The sequence below is a fragment of the Bicyclus anynana genome, chromosome 12 (genome assembly GCF_947172395.1).
Source record: "Bicyclus anynana chromosome 12, ilBicAnyn1.1, whole genome shotgun sequence".
NCBI lineage: Eukaryota > Metazoa > Arthropoda > Insecta > Lepidoptera > Nymphalidae > Bicyclus > Bicyclus anynana.
The window spans coordinates 5,570,031-5,596,178 of NC_069094.1; the positions used below are offsets into that span (position 1 = coordinate 5,570,031).

Consider the following 26,148-nt stretch of genomic DNA (forward strand, 5'->3'; position numbering starts at 1 on the left):
CGACTTAAAAAACTAATTATATCTAGTTATTCCTGATAAATTAACTACTATAAAGACTAGGTAGGTAAAAATTAATCTTCTTCTATAGAAAAATAAGTCGGGTTTTCCTTCCTGACGCTATAACTCCAGAACGCACGAACCGATTTCCGCGGTTTTGCATTTGTTGTAAAGGTTTCGGGCTCCGTGAGGTTTATAGCAAAGAAAATTCGGGAAAAATTTCAACGTTGGGTGGGGGTAGGGTAGTGGTAGAGTAGGGGTAGGGTAGGGTAGAGGTAATTTAAAGTTCACATCGAATTTCACGCGGACGAAGTCGCGGGCGACCTCTAGTGATAAAATAAAATACATGTTCATGGTGAAATAATTTTTCATTATGTTTGTTCATGGATTAGTAATGTATTTTTTTTTTAATTCTTTACAAGTTAGCCCTTGACTACAATCTCACCTGATGGTAAGTGATGATGCAGTCTAAGATGGGAGCGGGCTAACTTGTTAGGAGGAGGATGAAAATCCATACCCCTTTCGGTTTCTACTCGGCATCGTACCGGAACGCTAAATCGCTTGGCGGTACGTCTTTGCCGGTAGGGTGGTAACTAGCCACGGCCGAAGCCTCCCACCAGCCAGACCTGGACAAATTAAGAAAATCTCAATCTGCCCAGCCGGGGATCGAACCCAGGACCTCCGTTTTGTGAATCCACCGCGCAAACCACTGCGCCACGGAGGCCGTCAAAATCAATGATTTTATAATGGTGATATATTTTTTTTTTTAATCTGTTCAATAGTTTTAGAGCCTTTAATTTAATGCAATAAACAAACTAACAATCAAATCTTTCACCTATAAAATATTAGTATAGATACGTTAACGAAAAATAAATTTGATAGAACTATATGTTCTATAGATAGAAAGTGCCATCCCTTCCGTAGGTCAATGAAAAGAGAATTCATTATAGAGTTGGCACACAAGGCCAGGCACGGCAGGGGAGAGACGGAGGGTAGATACGTAAATGTCGCGCCGTGATTGCGCGCCCTAACATTTGCCGGCGATTCCCGAAACGTCCAATTAGGCAAATGGCTTTGTTTGTTAAATCGTCTACTTCGGTTTTTATAGCTGAGGTTTATTGGTACTGTAAAGTTTGTCTCTGTGTGGTCTGGATGATCTATGAGTAATGAGGTAACAACGTATCTACCTATACCTACATCTCTACGTAGTGTACGGGCAAAGTACCTACGTATCGTACGTAGTGTGTTATCACATTAATATTATAAAGGCGAAAGTTTGTGTGTAAGTATGTTTGTTCCTCCTTTACGCTGCGGCTACTGAAGCGATTTGGCTGAAATTTAGAATGGAAATAGATTTTACTCTGGATTAACACATAGACTACTTTTCATCCCGGATAAATCCATGGTTCCCGCAGGATTCGTGGAAAACTGAATTCCACGCGGATGAAGTCGCGGGCGTCCGCTAGTAACTTTAACTACCTATTTTTTTTTAATTTAAATATTTTTTTTACACATGACCAATATTCCATTCCCCCTCAAACAACTTAGTACCTACTTACTAAAGCATTACATGACTTGACCGACTGACAACGACGGACGATGAACGATGAGCAAATTAAGAAAATTATAATAACCTAAATAGATCTGGCCTAGGGATCGAACTTGGTACCATGAGCTTGGTAGTTATTATACCGAGAGTTAGACATAGTCATTTTATTTAGGCAGGTTGAAAATGCCTATCATAACTACACGATGGGCATTTTCAGCCCATTTTCAGTAGATTAAGAATATCTTTAAAAGAAGAAAATCCATAATGTAATCTTATTTTCACGCGACCTGCTGGTCTATTCACTATTTTGATCTTTATTATCGACCTAATAAAATAATAAATCAATTAATGTAAAAAATGTATGTTATCGGATGACATTTATACCTACACGATCGATGCCTTGTCAACTACCATACGTCAAAGATAGTGAATTAGCCTGCAGATTTCGAACCCACCCTACCTAGAATAAGTCAATCACTGGACCAACGAGTATAATATAATACATACTGTTATATAAAACGAGTAAAATGTACATAAAATCCAAGAAATTAATTAAATTCAAACAACGAAAACGAGTTAAATTGTGTCAATATGATTGAATAACAACGAATAATACGCAATATTCAACTGACAATACCGTAACCAGATACAACACCTTAATTAACCGTCGGAAATCAAATATTGTGGCTGTTCGTCAAGACAATGTTCTTTATGTGGCCGGGACGCTCCCTGTCCCCATTCTAACCCCACGGGTTAGGGTGGTGGGGTTGAGTTGCGCTGAAAAGGTTGTACCATCAGCACCGCTGAAATAGTTCCGCGAGTCTCTAACTGGCGAACGCGCTTCGCTCGCAAAAATAACCAAAAACTTCACTCAAAGAATAGACCAGCTTAGCAGATCACATAGCTGAGTTTACTCCTGTGAAAAGGGGGTTATTTTGTTTTTAATAATTCAGAAACTACTATTTAATTCAAAACTGTTGAAATTATTTCTTTTTAAGACAGTTTAAAATTACAAGTTGAAAAGTTTAACAAAAATGCTGATAATATCTTTATGAATGTATCAAGAATATCCGTAAACTTTTTAAGAAACTGTAGATAGTGCAATTGATAATTCCACAAGATGCATATCCTGGTCGTCGCATGTCTAGCAAGCATCATTACAATTGAAGGTAAGTCTCATTTAAGCAATTTTTTTATTCAATGACTAGAGCCTAAAACGCTAACAAATAACGTCGTTTTCTTAGTGATAAAAGAAGAAGACAGATATTTTTGTGACCGTTAAACACAAACTCACAAAGTTTAGGTACATTTTTATGATATTAGCATCTAGATTAGAACGGCGCGATCCCACCCTGATGGTAAATAACAAAGCATTGTTTTATATTATCAGGCACTATCTTAGATAGCAATCTAAGATGGTGCTTGCTATTTTTTCAAGGATTACGATTCATTTACCGTATTACCTTTAAAAAAATAACCAGACTAAAACTGAGTCGGGAATATAAAATTCTAAATAGACTCGTGTTGAGAATCGAACCCTGGACCTCTAGGTTCAATGATATATTCGGCGACATAACACCTTGTCACGCAAATACGAGCATGTCGATGTATATGAGAATATTTTTGTTTGAAAGAAGTGATTTTTTTTAATCAAGTTTGTTATGTTCACGAGTTGCAGTCTTCATTGGATGATTTATAAAAGCTTTCTTAGCAGTTACCTATTTATAAAGCTTTTGAATATCGTTATACACGCAAGGTCGTTTGATCTCCGTGACGCAGTGGATGGACGGTGGATTTACAAGACGGAGGACCTGGGTTCGATCCCCGGCTGGGTCGGTTGAAGTTTTCTTATTTGGTACCGCTAAGATATTTCGCGTTCCGGTACGATGTCGAGTATAAACTAAAAATTGTGTGGATTTTCATCCTCCTCCTAAGGAGTAAGCCCGCTTCCATCTTACATTGCATCATCCCTTACCATCCGTTAAAGCCGGCCAAGTGCGTTTCAGGCTACGCGTAGTGTAGGGTTCCGTAGATGAGGTCAGCACTTTAATCCCCTATGTAAAGCACAAAAATAAAATACCGATAACGACACCCACACTATGGGATAGACGATAAAAATTTCATCCTCACTTTGCATGTAGGGAAGGAACCCCAAATTTTTTTTTTAATTTTTATTTACCACTTTATAGTCTTAATTAATATACATATCCATATCACAGCTTTCTAGTTTTAACAGAATCTGAGTTAACTTACTGACAACTTTATCTTTTTAATTAACAACGAAATTAGTATGCAATTTTCGATTTCCCATTACGTTTTTTAAGTTGGTCGACTATAACTCTTTAAATAGAAATTGCTACTTAATTATAGTTTTCCTTGTAATTTCATTACATCCTACTTTAGAGATTTTTTTCATGTATCCATAAATAACCGTTTAGTGCGGACATTCGACTCTCACAAAAATTAGCTCTTAAAAGCCTAATATTTTACAAACGGGTCTGTAAATCGAAAAATGTTGGTAAAAGACCCCTCATATCTTTCAAAACCTCTCCAACGATACCCCACACTATGAAATAAACGTGTAAAAAATATTCTTCCCCACTCTAAATGTAGGGGAGGTAGGTAGGTACCCTAAAAAAATATATTTTTCAAGATTTTATTGTACGACTTTGTTCACACTTTCAATGTAGGTATACATCCTCATGCTAATTTACAGCTTTCTATAGTAGGTAGTAATAATCTCTGCGCTTAGACGCGGACAGTCGAACGGAATGACGGACGGACATTCATTAGGAATTATTAATATCAGAATATGTTTTAACGTGCTCTATGAGGCACGGGGGTGTGACACCACAAAGTTGCCAACTCCGGGGTCAGTATCAGTGGCCCGACTTCGGATTCAAATCCAGGATCTCGTCGGATCAGAAACTACGTAGGATAACTACTGGACCAATGAGGGAGATGATGTACTCGAGATATACTTTTAACAAAAAATTTGTAAATAGTTTTTTTGGGATAAACCGTACAATCTTTAAAAAAAATGGTCACATTAAAAAATGGACACGTTAGGGAGGTACACGATTTTCTTGCAAGCCGCTTGCGTAAAAATACTATAGGTTCGATATATTAGTTCTACAAACACATATGGGCAACGATTATGTACTTAATTCAGTACCATGTATATTGCATAGTAAAAAATAAAGATAAAAATTTACAACCTGCTTACCTACCTGCCTTAAAAGAGAACATTGGCTAAAGTTCCCACCATACAACCTATAAGTTAGAGCGGTGTCTCCCAGGGATAAGAAAGGGACGACACATTCACCATCCCGGTATCCAGAAGCTCAATGGGTGCGAGCGTGAGAAATATGGGGCGCTGATATTCCCTTTTTACTAGGATAACACGAATCACTAGGAGCTTTATAAGAACACATCTGTGAAGGAGCTTTAAGTCTTCTTTTTATTTTAATGTCCTTTCAATGTGTGTGCTTTTCATGCCGGTATATTGGCTGCGTAGAATATGTCTGTAGGCGAATATTTTTCTTTATCGTATTTCCAACAGGGAGACACGATAGATTGGGAACAAAATAGGGTCTATGGACCTTTCAGTTTTAAAAAGCTTGTACAAAATCCAAAACATTGTATTTTTTTTGAGATTCCTATTAATCTTAAACTAGAATTATATATTAAAATTCAATATTAAATAATACATTAAAATCTTTTACAATAAATGAGTCAAAAAGTTCTTTGAAATGAAAAATTATGAAAAGAAAATCCTTTTTTACAAGCTGGTGTTTTAAAAGCTTTTGACTCGCTTCCTCTATGCATGATTGTTCAGTTCAGGGTGTCAATGCATACAATTTATAGAAATATCGCATATATAAACAAGCCCAAGACTGTCTCATTTATTTTCCAGTGAAACGCTGTATAATAATGTTTTATAACTCAAGTAGACAAAATGTTTATAGCTTGTTAAAATTGACAATGTATTATGCACTAGCTGACGCACCGCGGTTTCACCCGCTTAGTTCCCGTTCCCGTTGGAATACAGATATAAAATAACGTGCATTTCTAGTGGTAAAAGACTCGGCTTAGTAGATCAAGATATTACCCCTAATATACCACAAACTTTACCTCTATTTAATATTAGTATAGATTACAAATTGTATTGTAAACTTGTGTTTGAATTATATTTATTTCTTTTTATTTAGTTAGATTTATTCACTTTAATAAATTTTAATAAAATCCTTATATTTTTCAAATTTTAATGATATGGGGTACAAGAGTGGACCTGAAATGGACCATCTCCTTTCACTAAGAGCTGCATATAGGAGTAACAAACATACATACATACACATAAACTTTCGCCCTTCTAATATTAGTGTGAAGTGTGACATTCTAATTTTATGTAAGCAGTTTTTATAAATTCGTAATCAACTAATATATTTTAAGCTTTTATAATGTTAAATTAGTATTACTTTACTCACTCTAAAAAAACCCCTTAAACCCCATGACAATATGACAGTACGTAGTTAATGATTATTATGGTACTTATTTAGCTCGTTAAAACATATCCAAGGTCATCGCCTAGCCTTTCACTTATAGTACGCGCGTTAACAACTGAGTCTTAGGGCCATAAATCATTTCTCTATATCTATCTCGCTTGCACTTATGGGTCTTATGGAGCCGTCTAGTGAAGGGTGTAACAATGAAAGACATATTATCGATAAGTAAAGTTTATTATCGTATCTTGTTCACAAAATTAAAAAAATTAACAATATTTGATTTAATATAATACATATTTCATATTATATAATTATTAACTAAATAAAATTAATCTTCATCTGAGTCTTCATCATCAGAATCTTCGTCTTCTGCCAAATTTATTATAAGCGGCGCGTGATCTCTAATTAGAGCTTTTTGTAAATCTTTGTTTTGAAGTTCTTCGGCATGCCTAACACATTTGGCCCAGTCTTCTCGTGTGACATTTTCTATGGCTCGGTGGAGGTGATTTTCGACATCTGCTATCTTGAAGGTATTATTATTCTTCGCAACTTCTCCCTTTACTTGTGCCCAAATTAATTCTATTGGGTTATATTGACAGTGATATGGAGGGAGCCTTATTACTTCATGACCTCGTTCATTTGCCAGATGGTCTAAAGCGTAGACCTTCTGCGGGTTACTGGCTTTTACTTTTCTTATTAATTCTTCAATAATTTCGTTGCTGGAATATGGAATCTTTTTCTTTGTCAACCATTCTTGAATTTCAGCTTTCCTCGTGTTTCTTGTGGGTATCTTTTCCAACTGTATCGAATGATAGCTTGCGTTATCGACAATTATAACTGAGGGCTCTTCAAGTAGATTCAGGAATTCGGAAAACCATGCCATATATGTTTCGCCATCCATTTCTGTGTGGTAATCAGCATCCTTTGATTTCACCGCTTTAAATATTAGCTTCGCATCTGGAACGAAGCCAGTCCTTGCAGAACCCGCATGGCAAACTATTAATCTTTGGCCTTTTCCCACAGGCTGATTCTTGAAACCTCCTTCATCGTTGCTTCCAAGCCACATCCTCTTTCTTGCATGGTTTTGATTAATCCATGTTTCGTCTAGATAGAAACGTGGTCGCTGATCGTTAGTTCTTCTAAGTAAATCCAATTTCCTTAAAAAGTCCATTCTAGCACAAACAATATCAGTTCTTTCCATTAAATATTTACGTCCTTCGCTATTTTTCTTATACTGGAACCCAACCTCCTTCAGTAGTATTCTCATTGAAGTGTTGCCGCATTTAAAATCGGGTAATTGTTCACGGAATTTTTCTAAAATTTTCGCCACGGATGGATACTCTCCATTCTCATAAAATGAAGCTACAGTTCGCTTCAACACACTTTTATCAAAATCGTCAATATTAGTGACGGTTTGTGGTTTCTTAAAATTTGTTCTTGGTATACAGGTACTGCCTGATTGTGATACTTCCGTCTTGATTCGGTCCACTGTCGCTCTGCTCACACCACAAACAAATGCGGCCATTTCACGTGGTTTGTTGAAATTTAGAGAAGCCACTTTATTCGGATCACTTTTCAATTCATTGAGAAACAGGAATACGTTGTGAATCAGTGTTCGAGCTTGAGGGCTAATATCGCCATGTAATTTCTTCAGATCAACGTTAGAAAATAAAGTATCCATAGTGCGCAACGAGTAACACATGAATGTATTTATTTAATTGCAGTAAACACATTTATAGCAAAAAAAATACGCAATGCAATTACATTAGAAACCGACCAATCAGAATCGTCCAAATCATTATTGACTCATCATTAGCACGTGCGCAGGTAGCCGTTTATCGATAATTAGGGTGCGCAGGTAGGCGCGCTGCACATTCCTATCTTTTTTGACTTTTATGACCGGACGACTCAGATGATAACGCGCATACTATAGGAACAGTCCCTCCTATGTATATATTTTATGACTGTGTTAAGGCAGTAAAGCTGAAAGTCATAACGCCCCATAAGGCGCCGCCCGGCACTCCCCTGACATTTATCCGTAGCCCATAAAAATAAATATCTACCAGGGAAGCATAGCAGGCGAGGGATAGTCGCTTTGTAAAGGCCTCGCCGCACCCTTCTGTCCCGGTTTACTCCCTTGTCCCACTAACCCGTTTGCTCTAGCTTTTAAATGTGTTAATGGCGTATCACTTCACTGCTAAAACGGATTGTTTCAAGCCTTGGACTTTGATTCCATGACCTGGATTTTTGTTAATTGAAATTGATTTTTGTTAATGAGAAAATAAATTCATCATCATTGTCAACCCATATTCGGCTCACGGCTGAGCTCGAGTCTCTTCTCAGAATGAGACGGATTAGGCCAATAGTCCACCACGCTGACCCAGTGCGGATTAGCAGATTTCACACACGCAGAGAATTAAGAAAATTCTCCGGTATGCAGGTTTCCTCACGACAGTTTTCCTTCACCGTTTGAGACACGTGATATTTATTTTTTTATAAAAGAATGTAATATGAAAAAAAATATTAGAAAATAAATTATTATACGTGAAAATGCCTGACTATACCATCCAGGTTTTTTAATTTAGAATTAAAATATAATTATTTTATTTTGCTTAATAAAAACAAACCCCTAATAGGACTAAATGAATATGAATAATATGGATCACTCGTATGTCCGTCCATCACAATATTTTTTTTCCAAATGCACTAAATAACTATATCCATTAAGTTGAGGTGCACATATCAATTCCTAACCTAACGCAGAGATATGACGTGATAGGTGAAATCTAAATATTAAGATCACTTTTATAGGGTTAAATTTAAAAGAAATTGCAAACTGTACCGCATAATTATATCAAATGACATGAAATTATATATCAAATGAAAGGGGGCTGAAATACATATATATTTTATTGTAATGTTAACATAAATTTTAACAATCGAACTTATTCAACAACAGGCGACGCATGGGCAGGCAGCATTCTCGCGCAAAGAATTTCAACCGCTATTCAACGCGATACGAACGATGATGCATTAATGAATATCCCAATATCAACAGTTAACATGGATAGTGTAAACTCTACATCTGACGACTTAATTAAGATTACACAGCTTTGAGGTGATCACTTGATATGGAATTTAGGCGCGCGAATAATGACTTATCAAAGCAATTAGCGGATTCGCCCAAAACATGGATAGATAAGCTGAGTGAAGAGGTCACGGGGCTCACGGAGGCGATATCGCGTGCGTCCGTGATGAATGACCACCCTTCTCTTTACGAGCCGCCCGCCCAAACTGCCCACCCTTTACCGCTAGTTGACGTAATAAAGATGAAACCTACAAAAAGTCAATAAGTTGGTCAGTAAAAGTCAATTACATTGCCCATCTATATACCATTGCGTAAGTGTTATCTTTTTGGGTATGTTTTAACAGCATGGTAAATAGGCTAGTAAATACTTTTATTTAAATGGTATTAAATTGTTCATTTTTTTTTATTCTTTACAAGTTAGCCCTTGACTACAATCTCACCTGGTCCTAAGTGATGATGCAGTCTAAGATGGAAGTGGGCTAACTTGTAAGGAGGAGGATGAAAATCCACACCCCTTTTCGGTTTCTACACGACATCGAACTGGAACGCTAAATCGCTTGGCGGTACGTCTTTGTCGGTAGCCACGTAGTAACTAGCCACGGCCGAAGCCTCCCACCAGCCATTGTCGTTTATGTTCAGGAAACATGTATACCTGAGAATTTTCTTTATTCTCTATACGTGTGTGAAGTTTACCAATCCATATTGGGCGACCGTGGTTGACTTTTAGCTTAACCCTTCTCATTCTGAGAGGAGACCCGGGCTCTACAGTGAGCCGAGTACGGGTTGTTAATGATGATGGGTGATTACGGGTGGGTGGATTGAACCCGTAATCTCTTGATGTTGAATCTAGACCGATTTATTTGGAAGTCCATGCGAAAGGCCTTTATGCAGCAGTGGACGTTAATTTTTTTTTGTACAAGTTAGCTCTTGACTACAATCTCACCTGATGGTAAGTGATGGTGTAATCTAAGATGGAAGAGGGCTGACTTGTTAGGGGGAGGATCACAATCCACACCCATTTCGGTTACCGGAACGCTAAATCGCTTGGCGGTACGTTTTTACCGGTAGGGTGTTAACTACCCATGGCCGAAGCCTCCCGCCGGCCAGCGCTGGACCAAATAAGGAAACCTCAATCGGCCGAGCCGCTGATCGAACACAGGCCCTCCATCTTGTAAATCCACCGCGCATACCACTGCGCCACGGATGCCGTCAAAGTCACCTTAAGCTTGCATGACTGAAAATCTACATAACTACATACTTACTTTATGCATTGTATTAACTAACTAGCTGACGCCGCGCGGATTCACCCGCGTGGTTCCCGTTCCCGTATGAATACAGGGATAATATATAGCCTATAGCCTTCCTCGATAAATGGGCTATCTAAAACTTAAAGATTTTTTTAAATCGGACCAGTAGTTCCAGAGATTAGCGCGTTCAATCAAACAAACAAACTCTTCAGCTTTATAATATTAGTATAGATTAGTTTAACTAATTAGGTTCTGATAGCTTAGCAAGTTCGTTGATGACACTCCCATGATATGCGGGCGACGGGAGGGAAGTACTGCGCGGGTGTGAAGTCGTACGCGCGGGGCAGAGGAACCGCATGCGCGGGTATGAAGTCATGCGCGCGGGGCATCGCTTCCCCCATCCGGGCCCACGCGGACCATCGGGAATTGCGAACGAATTTGCCAAGCCAATAGGTGCCTTTTAGGTATTTAATAAACTTAGGCTATATTTAGCGTGCATCCAACATTTTAAATATTCCTTAGATCATCATAACCATCATCATTATCAGCCTATTTTAACGGCATATTACAGGAAAAGCCTTTTAGGAAAGGGTTAAGGAGCTGAGATCCACCACGCTTATCTAATGTGGGTTAGCGGGCTTAGGGTGATAATGTTTAATTCATAAACAATCACTATCAGATAGTATATCTCAGTATCTCATATAGCCTGCCCCAGGATTCGATCCCAGGACCTCTGATCCGAATCCACATAGGCTTACCACACAACTAACGAGGCATTTTATAGATAACTAAGAGTACCTAACTATGAACACTTAGCTACTAACACGATGATAAATCACAACGATAATAATTATAGCACAAAGAACCGATTTGTTTTGAAAAATGAGAAAATAATAATTATTAAACTAAACCTAACGCATTCACAATCCAACACCTATGATCAAAGCACTGCAATATTAATATAGCTGGATTATTTAATGATTATTATCAAAGTCAACGTTCGCACGCAGCACGACCGATTCCTGCAACGTCACCCAACGTATTTGCGTCTCGGAGTGCAACGACCGCTGCATTGGATGCATTGCGTTGCAAGCCACTGCCTCGGCTGTCTGCGCGCCTGGTGCCATGGCCGCGTGCATTGGCCCGCTGCACCGGCCACTTGGCAACCAGACAAACACACAAACACCCCCACACACATAGATACCACTTGTTAATAATATACTGACCACTCATGGTCAAGTAGGCCCCTCCTCAAACCTCTCTCTTCGGTTGCATTTGTATGCACTTGCACACTGACGGGGATAACTGATAACTCACTATTACTTATTATAAGACACTTAACTTGTAGTTTAAAAAACTTGCACGGAAAATACTTCTTTATTTTAAGAATGCAACAAAGCGGTGATAGTGATAGCTGGGATTATTCCCTATACACCTCAAGCTTTGCAAGTCATCGTGGCTCGAATGGCGTAAACATCGTGCCGAAGTCCACCAAGCCGCTTTTTATTACCAGCATGGTAGACCTAACCAAATTCATTGTAGGAGTAGTAAGCCAATAGGGAGTTGATGATAGCTACGTTAACAAAAAAACTTTAACGGTAATGCAAATGGAAAAATTCTTTTAATTTTTAGTAATTACCATTAAATTTAAACACGACTTTTAAATTGTAAACATTTCAAATTAATTAAAGTAGGTAAATTACGAATTGGTGGTTCTGGGTGGACTTCGTTTGATTTTTAATAAAGACATTTTTATATTTTAATACCAAGCTATGCACCGATGCTTATATACTTTATCTAATTTCATCATCGATCTCCTATTAAAAAGTGAATGCACAATCAGCGCCCAAAAAACGTCCCCACTCAATGTGTGCCAAACACAACTTCTTGGCACTTAATTCAAGTAGTCGCAATTACAAATTGAACCTTAAACTCAATCCTTAAGGTTGATTTTGCTTTGAATTTGGGATTTTATTGAATATTGGACTATATGTTTACTTTTGGACTTTAGATATTTCTTTACCAATAATTCTAAAACTGTCAAAGAAAAATAGGCGAGTTTTTTAAGTGAAGTTCTACATGATTGAGCGTCCTTTTATTACAAGAGGTCAATGAATTTCATGCATTATAATACAAATTACATCTGTATACTTCAACAACGGTTTTCGATATTTTGTGATGAGTGACCTTTCGCTTAGAAATTAAATATTACTAGCGGACCCGGTCAAGCTTCGCTTTGACTTATGTACCCTACCCTATACCTAGCCTTACCACGGGAAAGAAATGTCATTGAATCCTAAAACTTCATGATTTAATAGGTTTGAGTTAATGCACCACTGTGTTGGCACCGCCCTTAAAGTGATCAGAATTTATTTATTTATTTTTATTTTAGCTTTCTAGTTAATTTTGTGATTTGAAAGTCGGTTGAATTTTTTTGTAAAAAATATTCAATATTTCTGTTTTCAGTGTGTCCTAACATAGTGAACGAAAGCGCCACAGTAAGGGAAATTTCGTAATTTTCATTTTAACACAAAATTACTGAACCTACTTTCAAGAAAATTAAATGGGACCAATTTGAAAGTATACTCTTATAACCAAAAAAGACTTTTCAAAATTGATTAAGAAATAACGAAGTTACGAGGTAACAAACATTAAAAACAAATAAACAAAAAAATAAAAAGAGGAAGGTTTGACCATTTCGGGATCGAATAAGTAGGTATAAAACTCTTATTATATTCGACAGTAAAAAAGTGTGTGTCAGCTCCGACGCACGAATGGAGTTTACTCTTTCAGATCGACTGTCTTATGTATGTTGCCCCGCAGCATACATAAGACAGTACACTATGTACGTCTCAATACTCAAACCTAAAAAGTGAATGGTGCGCAACCGCAGGAGCAGCAGGCCGCAGCGTGCGCGCCCGCTAACAGTGTGCAAAGTCGTGCAGGCGCGCCCTAGCATGTGCACGCAAAAGGCGGCAGCGCACGGTGAAAGGTGCGCAGGATAGGTTGCGCACAAAAAACATAACACTGTCATTCGTTCATCGAATTTTACTGTCCATATTTTTTTCATACCCGGATCTTAAGGAGTAAACTCCAAAAGGAGAATGCCAGATCCTGACCCAGTCCTAACTTAGAATTTTGCGGAAAATGTAAATATACTAAAAATATCCAATTTTTAAATAATTGTTTTTTAATAAATCATTTTTACTATTAAAGTCCGGAATAAAAATCTGCCAAAAAAAAAGTAAATGTAAATGCACAGGCACATGGCTTTTTAATTTTATCTATCTATTCCATAATTAACTGCACAACCTTAAAATGAAACTTCGACTTAGATTTATTTTTATATCCCTAGTTATAAAGGGTTAAAAGGTAATATTTGATTATACAAGAAATCCAATAAAATGATATTTAATACATTGTTGCAAATTAATTTTTTTTAGTGGGTTAAACTTCTATACATTGTCTGGCATTGTCCTCTAATGAAAGCAATTTTAAGTTCTTACTTTAAAGTTTTTTTCTTCTGTGGGCAGTCCCTACAACTTAAAAGTAACTTTTTAACAATACGATATTGTATGTATGAATTTTTATTTTTTTATTGTTTAAAATTCTCAATTTTTTATGAGTAGGTATTGTTTTTTAAAGAGTCTACAAACATTGCATTTATAATGTAGGTATAAGATATATTGGAACCCTCATAACTTTAATGTATAAGTTTTCGACTAATTAAGTCGTCATCATCACCATTAAAATATGACATAACTTGACGTTTCAAAAGTGATTATAAACTAATCATAATTGAAATAAATGAATTTTAACTTTATATTTTTTAAGTTAAAGATAGATACAAACAAATAGGCAAAGAGGACTGTCTGATCAGACAGTGTGTATTAAAATGGCAAAAACACTCAGAACTATGTGTAAGATCAAACAAAAACCGTCTCAAACAAAAACAGTTGAACTTATTTTTTTTAAACAAAATTAATATTTCTGTCTAATAGTTTAAACTTTTAAAATCGACGAAAATGGCAATAACTGTGTATATTTTTTTTATATTGTCAAAATGTGGTCTACTGTTTAAATCCCTTGTTGTTACCCTAAACCCTCAGGGACCTACTCACATTACATCTTCAAGCCTATGCAGTCCTGGTGATTTGAATTCAAAGGAGTTTAACCCTTTCCTCGGTTAAATCAGGTTCAACTAAACCGACGTTTAAAACCTTCTCGCGTTTATTATGCACCAGTACGTAGGTGGGTATCATTTCTCCATAGCACCCACGCGCAGTATTTCCCCGCCCATCTAGGGGTGTAACCTTCAGTAAATAAGCCACACAACATTCTTCTACCGAATGCTGTTTATGGAACCCTGGTAGAAACAGATTGTAAGCTTTCAGGTTGGAACTAAGCGTTAAACTATTATTATCGCCCTTACCCGAATATGGTTGGTTGGAATGCCCAAGAAGCCCTTTCCTTTTCTGGCCCTTACTTGCTGGACAAGGCTTCCAATACATTATGCTATCCTAATACACGATCGATCTAATTACGCATATCATTACAAGTTTTTGAAGCTCACTAAGAAAAGCGGCTTTCTCTTCTTCTATATTTCCACGGAAGTAAGTCACTTGAGGAACGTTAAGTAAGAAAATTATAGAACTACGAGAAGAGGTATATAATGATCATTCTAGGAAGATTAAAAAAATTTAAAACTGAATTCGAAATTTTAGAAAAAAAAACCTTGAGTTCGGTGTATATTTTTTTAAACTTGTTTTTTTATAATTATTATTAGCATATCGATAGAAAATACATTAAGTATATTTTATTATAAAAAAAATATAAAAATTATAAAAAAGGAAGGAAAAAATGGTAATCGTTCGAATCATCTGCGCAGTCGTGAAATTGTCTTTTACTGGCTATTAGGAACCGCCCCAAAGCGCGTCGTTGGTCCTCTTTCCGTTTACCTGTTTCGGAACCAATATACCATGCTCTATAGCTTTGGTCTCCTATCATGAAGTATTGATTTCCGTTCAAACAACGTTCTCTCTGTCCATGAAACCTTAGTATTTTCCGAACGGTTCGACATTATCGCCAATCGTCGATATCTTGCCAATACATGAACCAGGGACGATATTATCGACGACATTATCGATAAAATACAGAGTTAGGAATTTGTGGTTTTTATTCACCGTCAATCTAAGATTATCGATAAAGATTAGAAAGTATTAAAACGAAAAAAAAATGTATTTATTACGAACGTAATAGAACCTTTTTTACTTAATGAAAAAAATAATTAAAGAAAGTAATTAATAAACAAATTAAGAAAGTGAAGTGAATCTTCAGATGAAATTAATTGTCTGTTCAATATTTATATAAAACCTCGGAGCTTGTATGAAATAAACACACCGGTTTTTTTCGAGTTGAATTCGGTTTTTTGATGGTCTATATTATAATCCTTTACCAAACGGGACGTTTGACAAAAATATCAGTTAACAATTAGTTAGACGTTTAATAAATACATCAAATAACATTCTGACGTCACATAATGGACAATAGCGTTTTTGTCGTTTGGAAAATTTGAAAAAATACATGATTTTTATTGAAATCCTTAACTTTTATTAATTAAAATTATCAATATATTTCGGACCTTTATCCCATGTACTTATACGAAATTAACATTGTATGTATCTATTAAATGTGATATGAGTCAACTACCCTATTCGTTTAGTAGTTTCAGATATTAAAGTAGACAGGCATAGGTGTGAAAAACTAAATCCTATGTAATCCAGGGAATGAAATATATTAAATAATTGAAGTACAAAATTTCTTTAAGATTTTCCTCCAAATAAATAAATTAAAGGAAAAACAAACAATTAAAGCCGGATCTGCAAAAACACTGTCGACGTATTGACGAGGACATCAGAAGTTAGAGAGAGACTTTGCTTCACTGAGTTTCCCTTAGGGCACATTGTAGGTGCTTACAGCTTACATTTAATATAATACCCAAGTAACTTTTAATTAACGGAAGCAGGCCTATTTACGAATATATAATTAATGATCATGTACACTAACCATGTACCTACTCATAGACATCAATATGAAATAGGTATTATATGAGTTTATGTACAGATTATGCACCTAGGTAATTCTTTTGTATTCATCTTCTTCTTTGAAAGTATTTTATGTTGGGTAAATTTTTATAATATAAATTAGTGTTTCGATACAAAATTATTTCGTTATATCAATTATTTATACTTCTCGGCCTTGGAGTATTCCCTATTATTTTGTTTTCAGTGTAGGTAAACCGCCTAATAAAAAAAAACAGAAATACCAATATTCAAATTGGATCAAGCCTTGTCTGTTTTAAATAAATAGCAATTAATTTTGACTGTGTATCTACCTGAGGCATTGTAGCCTTTATCACAGTAGATATAATACTGTGCCTTTATGTTGCGGTTTTTTCGCTCGAAAGCTGACGGGAAGGAAGTAGTCCCTAGCTAGTTATGATAAAGTATTTATAAACTACAATTACATTATCACTTCAGTAAAGTAATAATCAGTAAATTATTAGTAAGTAATTCAGGCCTTTGAATAGAATATAATCATCAGCTCATTTTGCACTTAACAAAAGGATCTTACCAGTGGCGTAGCGTGCCTGGCAGGGGCCCAAAGAATTATCCCCAAAGAAACAAAAATGCTCGCTTAAAAAAAATACGACAGTGGCATAAGTTGCGTAGGATATTTCCAACTTTTGGCCGCACGCTTAACCCGAAAAAAAAAAGATTTTTGAAAAGTGACAAAAGTTAAGTAACTGTGATTGTGGATTACATTTTAATAATTTTTGCTTTCAGACGTAAGGAGCCCCTGTAGTCTGGGGGCCCCGTAACATTGATACGGCTGATACGGCGGTAGCTACGCCCCTGGGTGTTACTTTACTCTGGTGTTACTGACTTGTAAAAAGCCCTTGAGCTGATGCTTTAACCTACAGAATGCTCAATTCCTCAGAAACTTCAACGGATATAGCGTATTTGGGTGTATATGAATGCTCTTAATGAAATGGCGTTAAGAATGATAGGTAAAGAAAAAAATGATGATCGGGGCCGATTGGTAGCACAATGACATGCATTTATAATTTGTTAGGTACCTGTTTCCACTTCTGAATATGTTTAAATCCTAGGATCACCCAGCTGACCACCTTCGCCAAGAGGTCGTCATAAATAAATAGTTACCAGACACTCAAGAAAATAGACTAAACTTGACCATTCCCCCTTATCTCCGAACGTACCCACTGAACTTGAAATTTTGAAATAAAATACAAAAATCAGCAATTTCAGTTACACCTTGAGATTCTCATTTATTTTACCATGAAGGTCATTTTTGGGGGAGGCGAGATGAGCAACTGAAATAAATTGCAAACGGCATTGTGTGTTTGTGTTATATATCAAATGAAAGAGCTTGTTAAAAGGATTTTAAATACCTATAATTTTTATTTTAAAATAAATAGTGTCCAAGTTATTCAAGAATATTTTACCTACCAGCGAAGGTACAAAATTAGGTACTATTTAATTTTAATGTATAAAAAAAAACATTTTAGTGTAAACTAGTATAAGTAAATTAATTTAAAACATTTATGTAGGAAAAATAATGAAAATAAATCATTTGTAAGTATACCTATATTCAAAACCAGTTACAAAGTGGAACGGTCGGAAGAAACCGCACTTCGAAGGGCCAACGCTGTGGTGCGTAACGTCTTGCGTAAGGCAGCCTTTCTCGCGATTGGCTGAAGAAACCACGCCCAGTGCGTACTCAAACCTTGAAATTCGACAGGCCCTTCCTCGGCCCTTTCAAACTCCTTACAAGCTTTGCGTTCCTAGTCAGCTGTGTTTTAATATAAATAATTTAAAGGGCCCTATTTATATTAATATCGATTGGCCCTTTTTATTATAATTATTAGGACCTTCTCAAACGGGATCATTTCAAGAAACTGCGAAGTGTACTACGAAAACCAGTTGTCATCACATTCAAAAGTACACCCGTGATAAGTATGGGTAGACAACTCATTTCCTAACTAAAAGTAATTACAACGAATTAACAATGCAAAGGGCTCCTCTTTTCGTGGCCAAGGTGTAAATGACGAAGGGCTTATAAAACAAGAAGTAATGGGCATGTCACTCCCAATGACTTTGTCTACCAGGAGATCATATTTATAAAAGAAATATCTTACGAAAGGGCTTTTTGAATGATCTTTACGAACGATGCGTTGCCAATGTTATTACGTCATCATACAGGATTTGTATACTAGTAGGTAATAAATCACGCCTCGAAGGGCGTGGTTACATTTGAATAATAACAAAAAACCGAAATATAGAATACCTAATTAATAAAAATTAATTATGCCTTATTACTTATTATACGACAAGTATAATAGGTAAGTAATTATTAGCAGAGTGTACTTGCTTTACAAATAACAAAATACAGCTCGCATGTACAAAATATTTTCAAGATGGGTTTAAATACAAAAAACTCGAGTATTTTTTTAATTATAATAAATCCAGGTGTACCTAAATAAAATAGATTTAATCTAGCCAACTCTATTGATTAAGTAGTAAATGAAATCAAATCATTAATATTTTTTTTATTATTTACAAGTTAGCCCTTGACTACATTCTCACCTGATGGTAAGTGATGAATGATGATGCAATCTAAGATGGAAGCGGGCTAACTTGTTAGGAGGAGGATGAAAATCGTAATCGACACTCCATACATATCATTGTGAGTAAAAGAAGAATTTAAATTAAATAATTTTACTGTGCTACCAGAACTCAAGAAAACCACGAAAAATAATATTTTAATCGTCGTTGCGTTGTAAAGGTCGTTGCACGAAAATAAAGAAACTTGCAATAAAAATTGCAAAATTTTGTGTTTACCTACTTACATTGAACACTATAACATTATTAGATACTTAGGTACCTATGTATCTAATTATGTGTTTAAATAACTTTTGTTGTTTAATAAGCGACTATAGTGTTTTTCAGATAACATGGGTATGGCGACAGTTCGTTTTACTCTTGAAAGTTGGACGGAATTCACAATAATGGTACGTAATAAGAACGTCATAAGGCAACTGTCACAATACCCATGCTATGTGAAAAACACTTTAATTTAAATTAAGAATTAATAATGCACATTTGTCCGCCTCAATTTTGATGCGCTTGTGCCCTGTCTCTAGCATAAAATACCATTGGGTTAAAAACAATAAAATGTGGTTGTGATTAGGGTAGTTGACCCATATCAAATTTAATATACTTTCATCGTTATCAGCCGATAGACATCCACTGCTGGAAATAGGTCTCTTGCATGGATCTTCAAGCACAACGGTCTCGAGCCGCCAGCATCCAGCGGTTCCCTGCAATCCGTTTAAATACCCAGGGTCCACCTAGTGGGGGGTCGACCAACACTGCGCTTTCCGGTGCGGGGTTGCCATTCTAGCATCTTGGGATCCCAACTTTTCGAACTACGTGGCCTGGCCATTGCCACTTCAGCTTCGCGACTCGCTGAGCTATGTCAGTGACTTTGGTTCGTCTTCGGATCTCCTTATTTCTGATTAGATCACACAGAGAAACTCCAAGCATAGCCTCCATCGCCCGCTGAGTGACTTTGAGCCTTTTAATAAAGCCTATAGTTAGCGACCAAGTCTCGGATCCGTAGGTCATCACTGACAACACGCACTGTTCAAAGTCTTTCGTCTTCAGTCACTGAGGAATTTTAGACGCAAAATGTCGCGGAGTTACCCGAACGCTGCCCAGCCGCATTAATATACTCAAACAATAATAATTTCGTATATTAAATGGAATAAGGGTCCGAAATATATCGATATTAATTTATTATTATATTTTGTTAAGGATTTCTCATTTAAAACTTAATTTAAAAATTGTGTATTTTTCAATAATTCTTTCCACGTCAAAAACGCTGTCGTCAATTTTGTAACGTCACGATGTTACTTGATGTCACTAGTAGAGGAATAAACGCCAAACTAAGGCATGTCCAATATTTTCTCAGTCTTCTTAAACACACACAGTTAAAATACAGACCATCTTGGCTGACAGTGTTTTGGCTCGTATTTTCAAAAAAATATGTACCTACGAGTATATGTATTTAAAAATTCAAATATGTATTCATGTCTCAATAAAATATGATATTTTTTTTCAATCTAGTAGAACGATAATTAACAATTTAAGACTTTTTTAAAAAAAAGTGTCAATTACCCTATTGTGTGTGAAGTCTCATGTACCTTACTTTACTACGTAATAACACAATGACTAATCAAAGTTTCTCAAACATTGTAAAACATGTCGTAAATGCCTTCCTTTGTGTGAAAGATTAAAAAAACAACTCGACAAGATGGCCTCACTTGAATCTCTACTACCAGGGCAACATAACCACATAGCAGTGTTGAGGAATGCCGCAGGAAATACCTTAACACATGCCACTTTCTTCTGGGGAAGGTTCAAAGTTGAAATTCGCTTGCACGTCTAGACGTTGTTGTGTTGAATTTCCGTAAAGATCAAAATGGTAGCTAGGAAAGTTGACATTCCATACATTTGTTACATGGCTCACATGACGCTCTAAGATTAAGCATTAGAAATAAACCCTCATCTGTTATTTATTAGTGATTTATTTATTAATTTATTTGGACCACCAACAAAATTATATGAACACATACAAAATATTTTACAAATAAGGGTAGCATAACACATATAATTTTACTTATAGGTAGCCACAGCATGCAAAAAGTATAGGTCGTACGAATAATAGAAATTAAAATTGACAAATAGGAAGAAAAAAACAAAATATAAATTTGAATTTACACATTTTGACAAAAACCAAAAGACAAATATGATAAGAAATAAATGAAAGATTGCAAATGCAGGACAGATATATTTTACATACAAAATCTAGGAAAGCCTGAACTAGATCAAAGGCAACTTTATAAAGTTAAATTTAGTAGAAAGCTTTGATTTAACATTTTTGTCTTGTCTTTGCCGATTCGGATGTACCTACCCTATTTTTTCATTTACCATAATAACTGATTAGGGTAGGTATATAAATAAAATTAACTCAACTGTTTATATCTGGAAACCCCACAGTTGCAGTGGTAATAGCAGGCAAGCTTTACGTTTTCAATTCTGTTTTGCCCCATTTGCCAGATACTTGGCTTTATGGCAACCCTTCCCTAGAGATCCTTGAAGTTTGAAATAAATTTGAAACTTCAAGGGGAAAGGGTGTTTTTCGAAGGGTTGCCGCGAAGCTAAGTCATTATACGGTTGAGGGTCTGGATCCTAAAAAACCTGCTTCCTCTCGAAGCCACCACGGTCCAAATTGGCTACCGTACTTAGTTATGGTAGGAGCATGAACAGACAAACTTACAGCTTTTATAAAATGACGAAGCGAAGGTCTGGGGTTCAAGGGTTCTTAGTCCAATCGAACTAGCAGACGCCCTCGAAACTTGTTCAGTTCGGCTATTGCAGATACGTTGCCTGAAACTTCCAGGATCATCACCCGCATTTAGGGCTGCCAACATTTTCTCAGAAAAATATGATATTTTACAGATTTAACTATAGAAAAATACGCTTAAATAATATAGTATTTTATGAAATGAACAAAAAATAGACTTTCGTTTTCAAAAAACAATATTTATTCAATCTTGATGCATTTTTCAAGACTAATAATTTGGCTTTTTTCACATTTGATATATTTTTAATTTTTGAAAATCAAAAACATTTTTTTTTAATTTGTTCGCTTAACGTTTGATTGCACTATTGCATCTGTCAAAAACTAATGTTTATAAAGTTTTAAAATAAAAGTTCCGTTTGTTGACCATTTAGTATTTTTGCGTACTATATATTTCTTCAACAGTATATGTATAGTACGATTGGCAATCCAAAATTATAGTACGATTGGCAATCCTACCCGCAATCTATATAGTTTCAGCGCTGTGGCATCGTTGCTTTCCATGAAAACTTCGTTGTTAGTGACATATCATTTTTGGCATCCCATAGATATAAAGTTCAAATTCTTATAAAACTGGATAGAGGCGAATATTACATCGACGTAAATAAAATAGCGGAATCACACCCCTTGTTAATTGTCTTGTCTGTAATACAATGTCAAAGAACATTTTATTCTGTAATCTTTGGCACACTTATCACATCATCATCCTCATTATTTGAAGTTTACTCCGGAAGTAATATCAGATATAGATATACATATATTAACTTTACATAACTTAGGCACTTCAATCCTTGATCGTTATTAAAATTTAAACTGAAGCATGAATTCCATTCATGGGCAACTTGCGTATAGTAAGCGTAGACATAAACTGATATAGAACACACGCACATGCGTATTGCGTGTAGCGCCCACACCCCGATACGTGGCGTAGAAAGATTACATACGGGCGTGTCATATGTGAAATCGTACTCCAGGGCGCTTATGCTACCCTGGTACATGTAGCCCACATGTTCAACCCTTTTCGAAACAGCGACACGTGACTTGGGTATTATTAATACTCTCATGTGTGTCGATTTAATTGACGTGTTTCTTTCTATCTTTATCTCTTTCATATCTCTAAGTTAACATTTTTCTAACATCTATCTACTTTGTTAGCGAATTCGTTTTCGAATTTAATTAACTATTTAACTAAGTAATTTCTAATTAAAGATGAAGTTAACTAATTTCTAATTTCTATATTTTGTAAATTAATTTTGTTTGTGAATTTTATAGAAGAAGCAAATTCTTGTCAGACAATGATTTTAAAATAAAGGAATAATTATTGATTAATGATTAATGATTAATCACCTACCTACCTAAATAACTAGGGTCAATAAATTATTATTTTTTAATCATTTAATCATTATTAAATTCTTGAATAATAATTGTTGAGTGTATAAGCATTTATAGATACGTAGGAGTTATAAATACAAAAAAATCCAAAATTTGTCTAATATTGTCTACTTCCAATTTTTAAGCATTTTTCTATATATTTTTATATGATATAGAAAAAAATCTGGATACCTTAGAATACCAAATATCACAACTACGGATGTGGGGGTTTGCGCACGTGTCGACGTTTGCGATTTCGTCGAAGAAACACGCCCATAACGCAGTGACATGCGTCAAAGCCGACCGTTATACACGGAGTACAGCAGTGGCAGAAGATGCACCTTGGCTTGCACACAACTGTAACCTTCTTTCTGGTCCAGAAATACAAGAGCTGTTAAAGTAGCACGATAATGCACGCCGACTCTCTCTAACCAATGTGCATGCTGTTGTTTATCTTTGACGCGTGTTAGCCGACACGTACAGTTGTGTTGCGGTAGGTCAAGATATAATGGTAACCGCTTTGTAAAGGTTGGGTTGAACAAACTATAATCGATGTTCAACAGTTAAAAATACACCATTTGGCGTGAAACTTCGTTACCACACAGTTACAACGTCCAATCACATTAGCATACAGTGAACACTCGAGAAATTGTAGTTTTTTTAAACACAAACATGCTTGTTTGTAAAAAAGACAGTTTGAAGAGTATTGCATTGAGATTATTTGAACATAAGACTTAACACCTAAAATATTATGAGCCTAGGACGTACCTAAGTAGGCAGGGCAGCGCTTGCGAAGCGGGGCACATAGTTCGAAGAGCCGATGGACGTTGCGTCCCAAAGTGCTGGAATGTCGACCCCCCACCAGGTGGACTGTCGACATCAAGCGAGTCGCAGCGATTCGCTGGATGCAGGCGGCTCAGGGTCATGATGTTTGGAAGTCCCTACAAAAGGCCTAGTACATGGAATAAGGGTCTGAAATATGTATATCGATATTAATTAATAAAAGTTAAATAATTTTATAATTTATATTTTATAATACCTCTTATTTTAAGATAATAAATAAAAGTTATGGATTTCTCATAAAACTTAATTTTAAAATCATTTACCTAGGTACTAGTATTTTTCAAATTTTCCAAACGTCACAATGTTACTTGATGTACGTCAAACTAAATTGTAAACAAATATTTTTGTCAAACGCTCTGTTTGTAAGGGATTTGTTATAGTGACGTCAAGAAACAGTTGAAATGTAGACCATCATAACGTTTTGGCTCGTACTGTCAAAAAAATATTAAAAATTGAAATTTTCATGATATCACGTCTCAATAAAATTAGATAATTTCTTTTCAATCTAGTAGAATGTAAAATCTAACGAACAATTTAAGACCTTTAATAAAAATGTCAAGTAGCCTATTTACTTCTTTGATTCTGTAAATGGCGATTGTAGTTCGACGAAGTATTTGGCGCTAAGTAGTGCTATCGTCCTGGGTTCGATTCCGGGTCAGTTTAGTGTTTTATATTTTCTAAATTAATTCAGGTCTGGTCTGGAGGTAGGTATCGGCCGTAGCTAGTTACCACTATCGGCAAAGTCGTACCCAAGTGAACGAACAGTGATTTTGATTTAGTGTTCCAGTACGTTGCATATTTTACGGTGGTTCTTAGACGTTCTTTACTTCTTTTATCCGACCACACTAGGAACAAATCTATCTAGCACGTACTAGGATTGTATGAATTTAAGATATTTTGATATTTGATGCAGTAATGAACGGAATCACAAACCTTCTCGTATGCAATAGAAACCTATTACTTTGGAGCACATTTGTCTACCTTCTACATGGTTACGTGCGCCTAGTCTTTCGGCAACGCGAATTCTCCGCATAAATCTATAATTACTAGGAGAAATCCGCGACTTCGCCTACGAGAAAACCGGTGTAAGCTTTTTAATATTCCTTAATATCCGTTCCAAAATTTTCAAGTTTAAAGCGAACGGACAGACACGATGAAGGATATTTTATAATTAATTTGAAAAATATTTACTAACTGTTTAATATGATGTAACAATATGCACACTTTGAAGTGCTGCCTATCCATTAACCTAAAGAGTAGGTAATAAGCCTAAATTATACCAGCCACAATTAAAAAAAAAAACAGAATTACTTTCAGGATAGCATAAGCACTACCTACTCGTAGTGCTTCCTTGAACGAGTTCCATCAATAAGTTACCCATTTAACCAAAAAGATTATTTCTCTATTACATTTATTTATAGATATCATCATCATCTTTATCATGGTGGACGTCCACTGCTGGACATAGGCCTCTTGCATTAAGTTCCCAATACAATACAATACAACAATCTCGAGCCGCCAGCATCCTGCGGCTTCAGGAGCGGGGCTCATCGAGCGGGTTGCACATATTGAACATTATTTAAGTTATTTGTTTAAGTATGTCATTAAGAAGAAAAGCATTAGTGTTTTTTTTATTCTTGACAAGTTAGCCCTTGACTACAATCTCACCTGATGGTAAGTGATGATGCAGTCCAAGATGGAAGCGGGCTAACTTGTTAGGAGGATGAAAATCCACACTCCTTTCGGTTTCTACACGACATCATACCGGAACGCTAAATCGCTACGTCGGTACGTCTTTGCCGATAGGGTGGTAACTAGCCACGGCCGAAACCTCCCACCTGCCAGACCTTGACCAATTAAGAAAATTTCAAGCTGCCCAGCTGGGGATCGAACCCAGGACCTCCGCGCACTGGCACAGTGGTATGCGCGGTGGATTTACAACGCGAATGGTACTTTAAACGTAAATGGAGGTCGTCAATGCTATGCTATAATCTGTTGGCAGCGCGGACGGAACATATGATAGGTAATCCCAGAGAAATTGCT

The 26,148-nt window shown here is 36.1% G+C and overlaps 1 protein-coding gene across 1 annotated transcript in view; it reads left to right on the top strand.

Annotated features, from left to right (window-relative positions):
• Positions 1 to 2,363: 2,363 nt before the first annotated feature.
• Positions 2,364 to 26,148, top strand: part of LOC112054994 (xaa-Pro aminopeptidase 1-like) — a 42,070-nt gene continuing 18,285 nt past the window's right edge. The window contains exon 1 of the mRNA XM_024094959.2: positions 2,364 to 2,715. Within this exon, the coding sequence (XP_023950727.2) occupies positions 2,667 to 2,715 (49 nt within the window). The 5' untranslated portion in view covers positions 2,364 to 2,666. The remainder of the gene's footprint in view (positions 2,716 to 26,148) is intronic.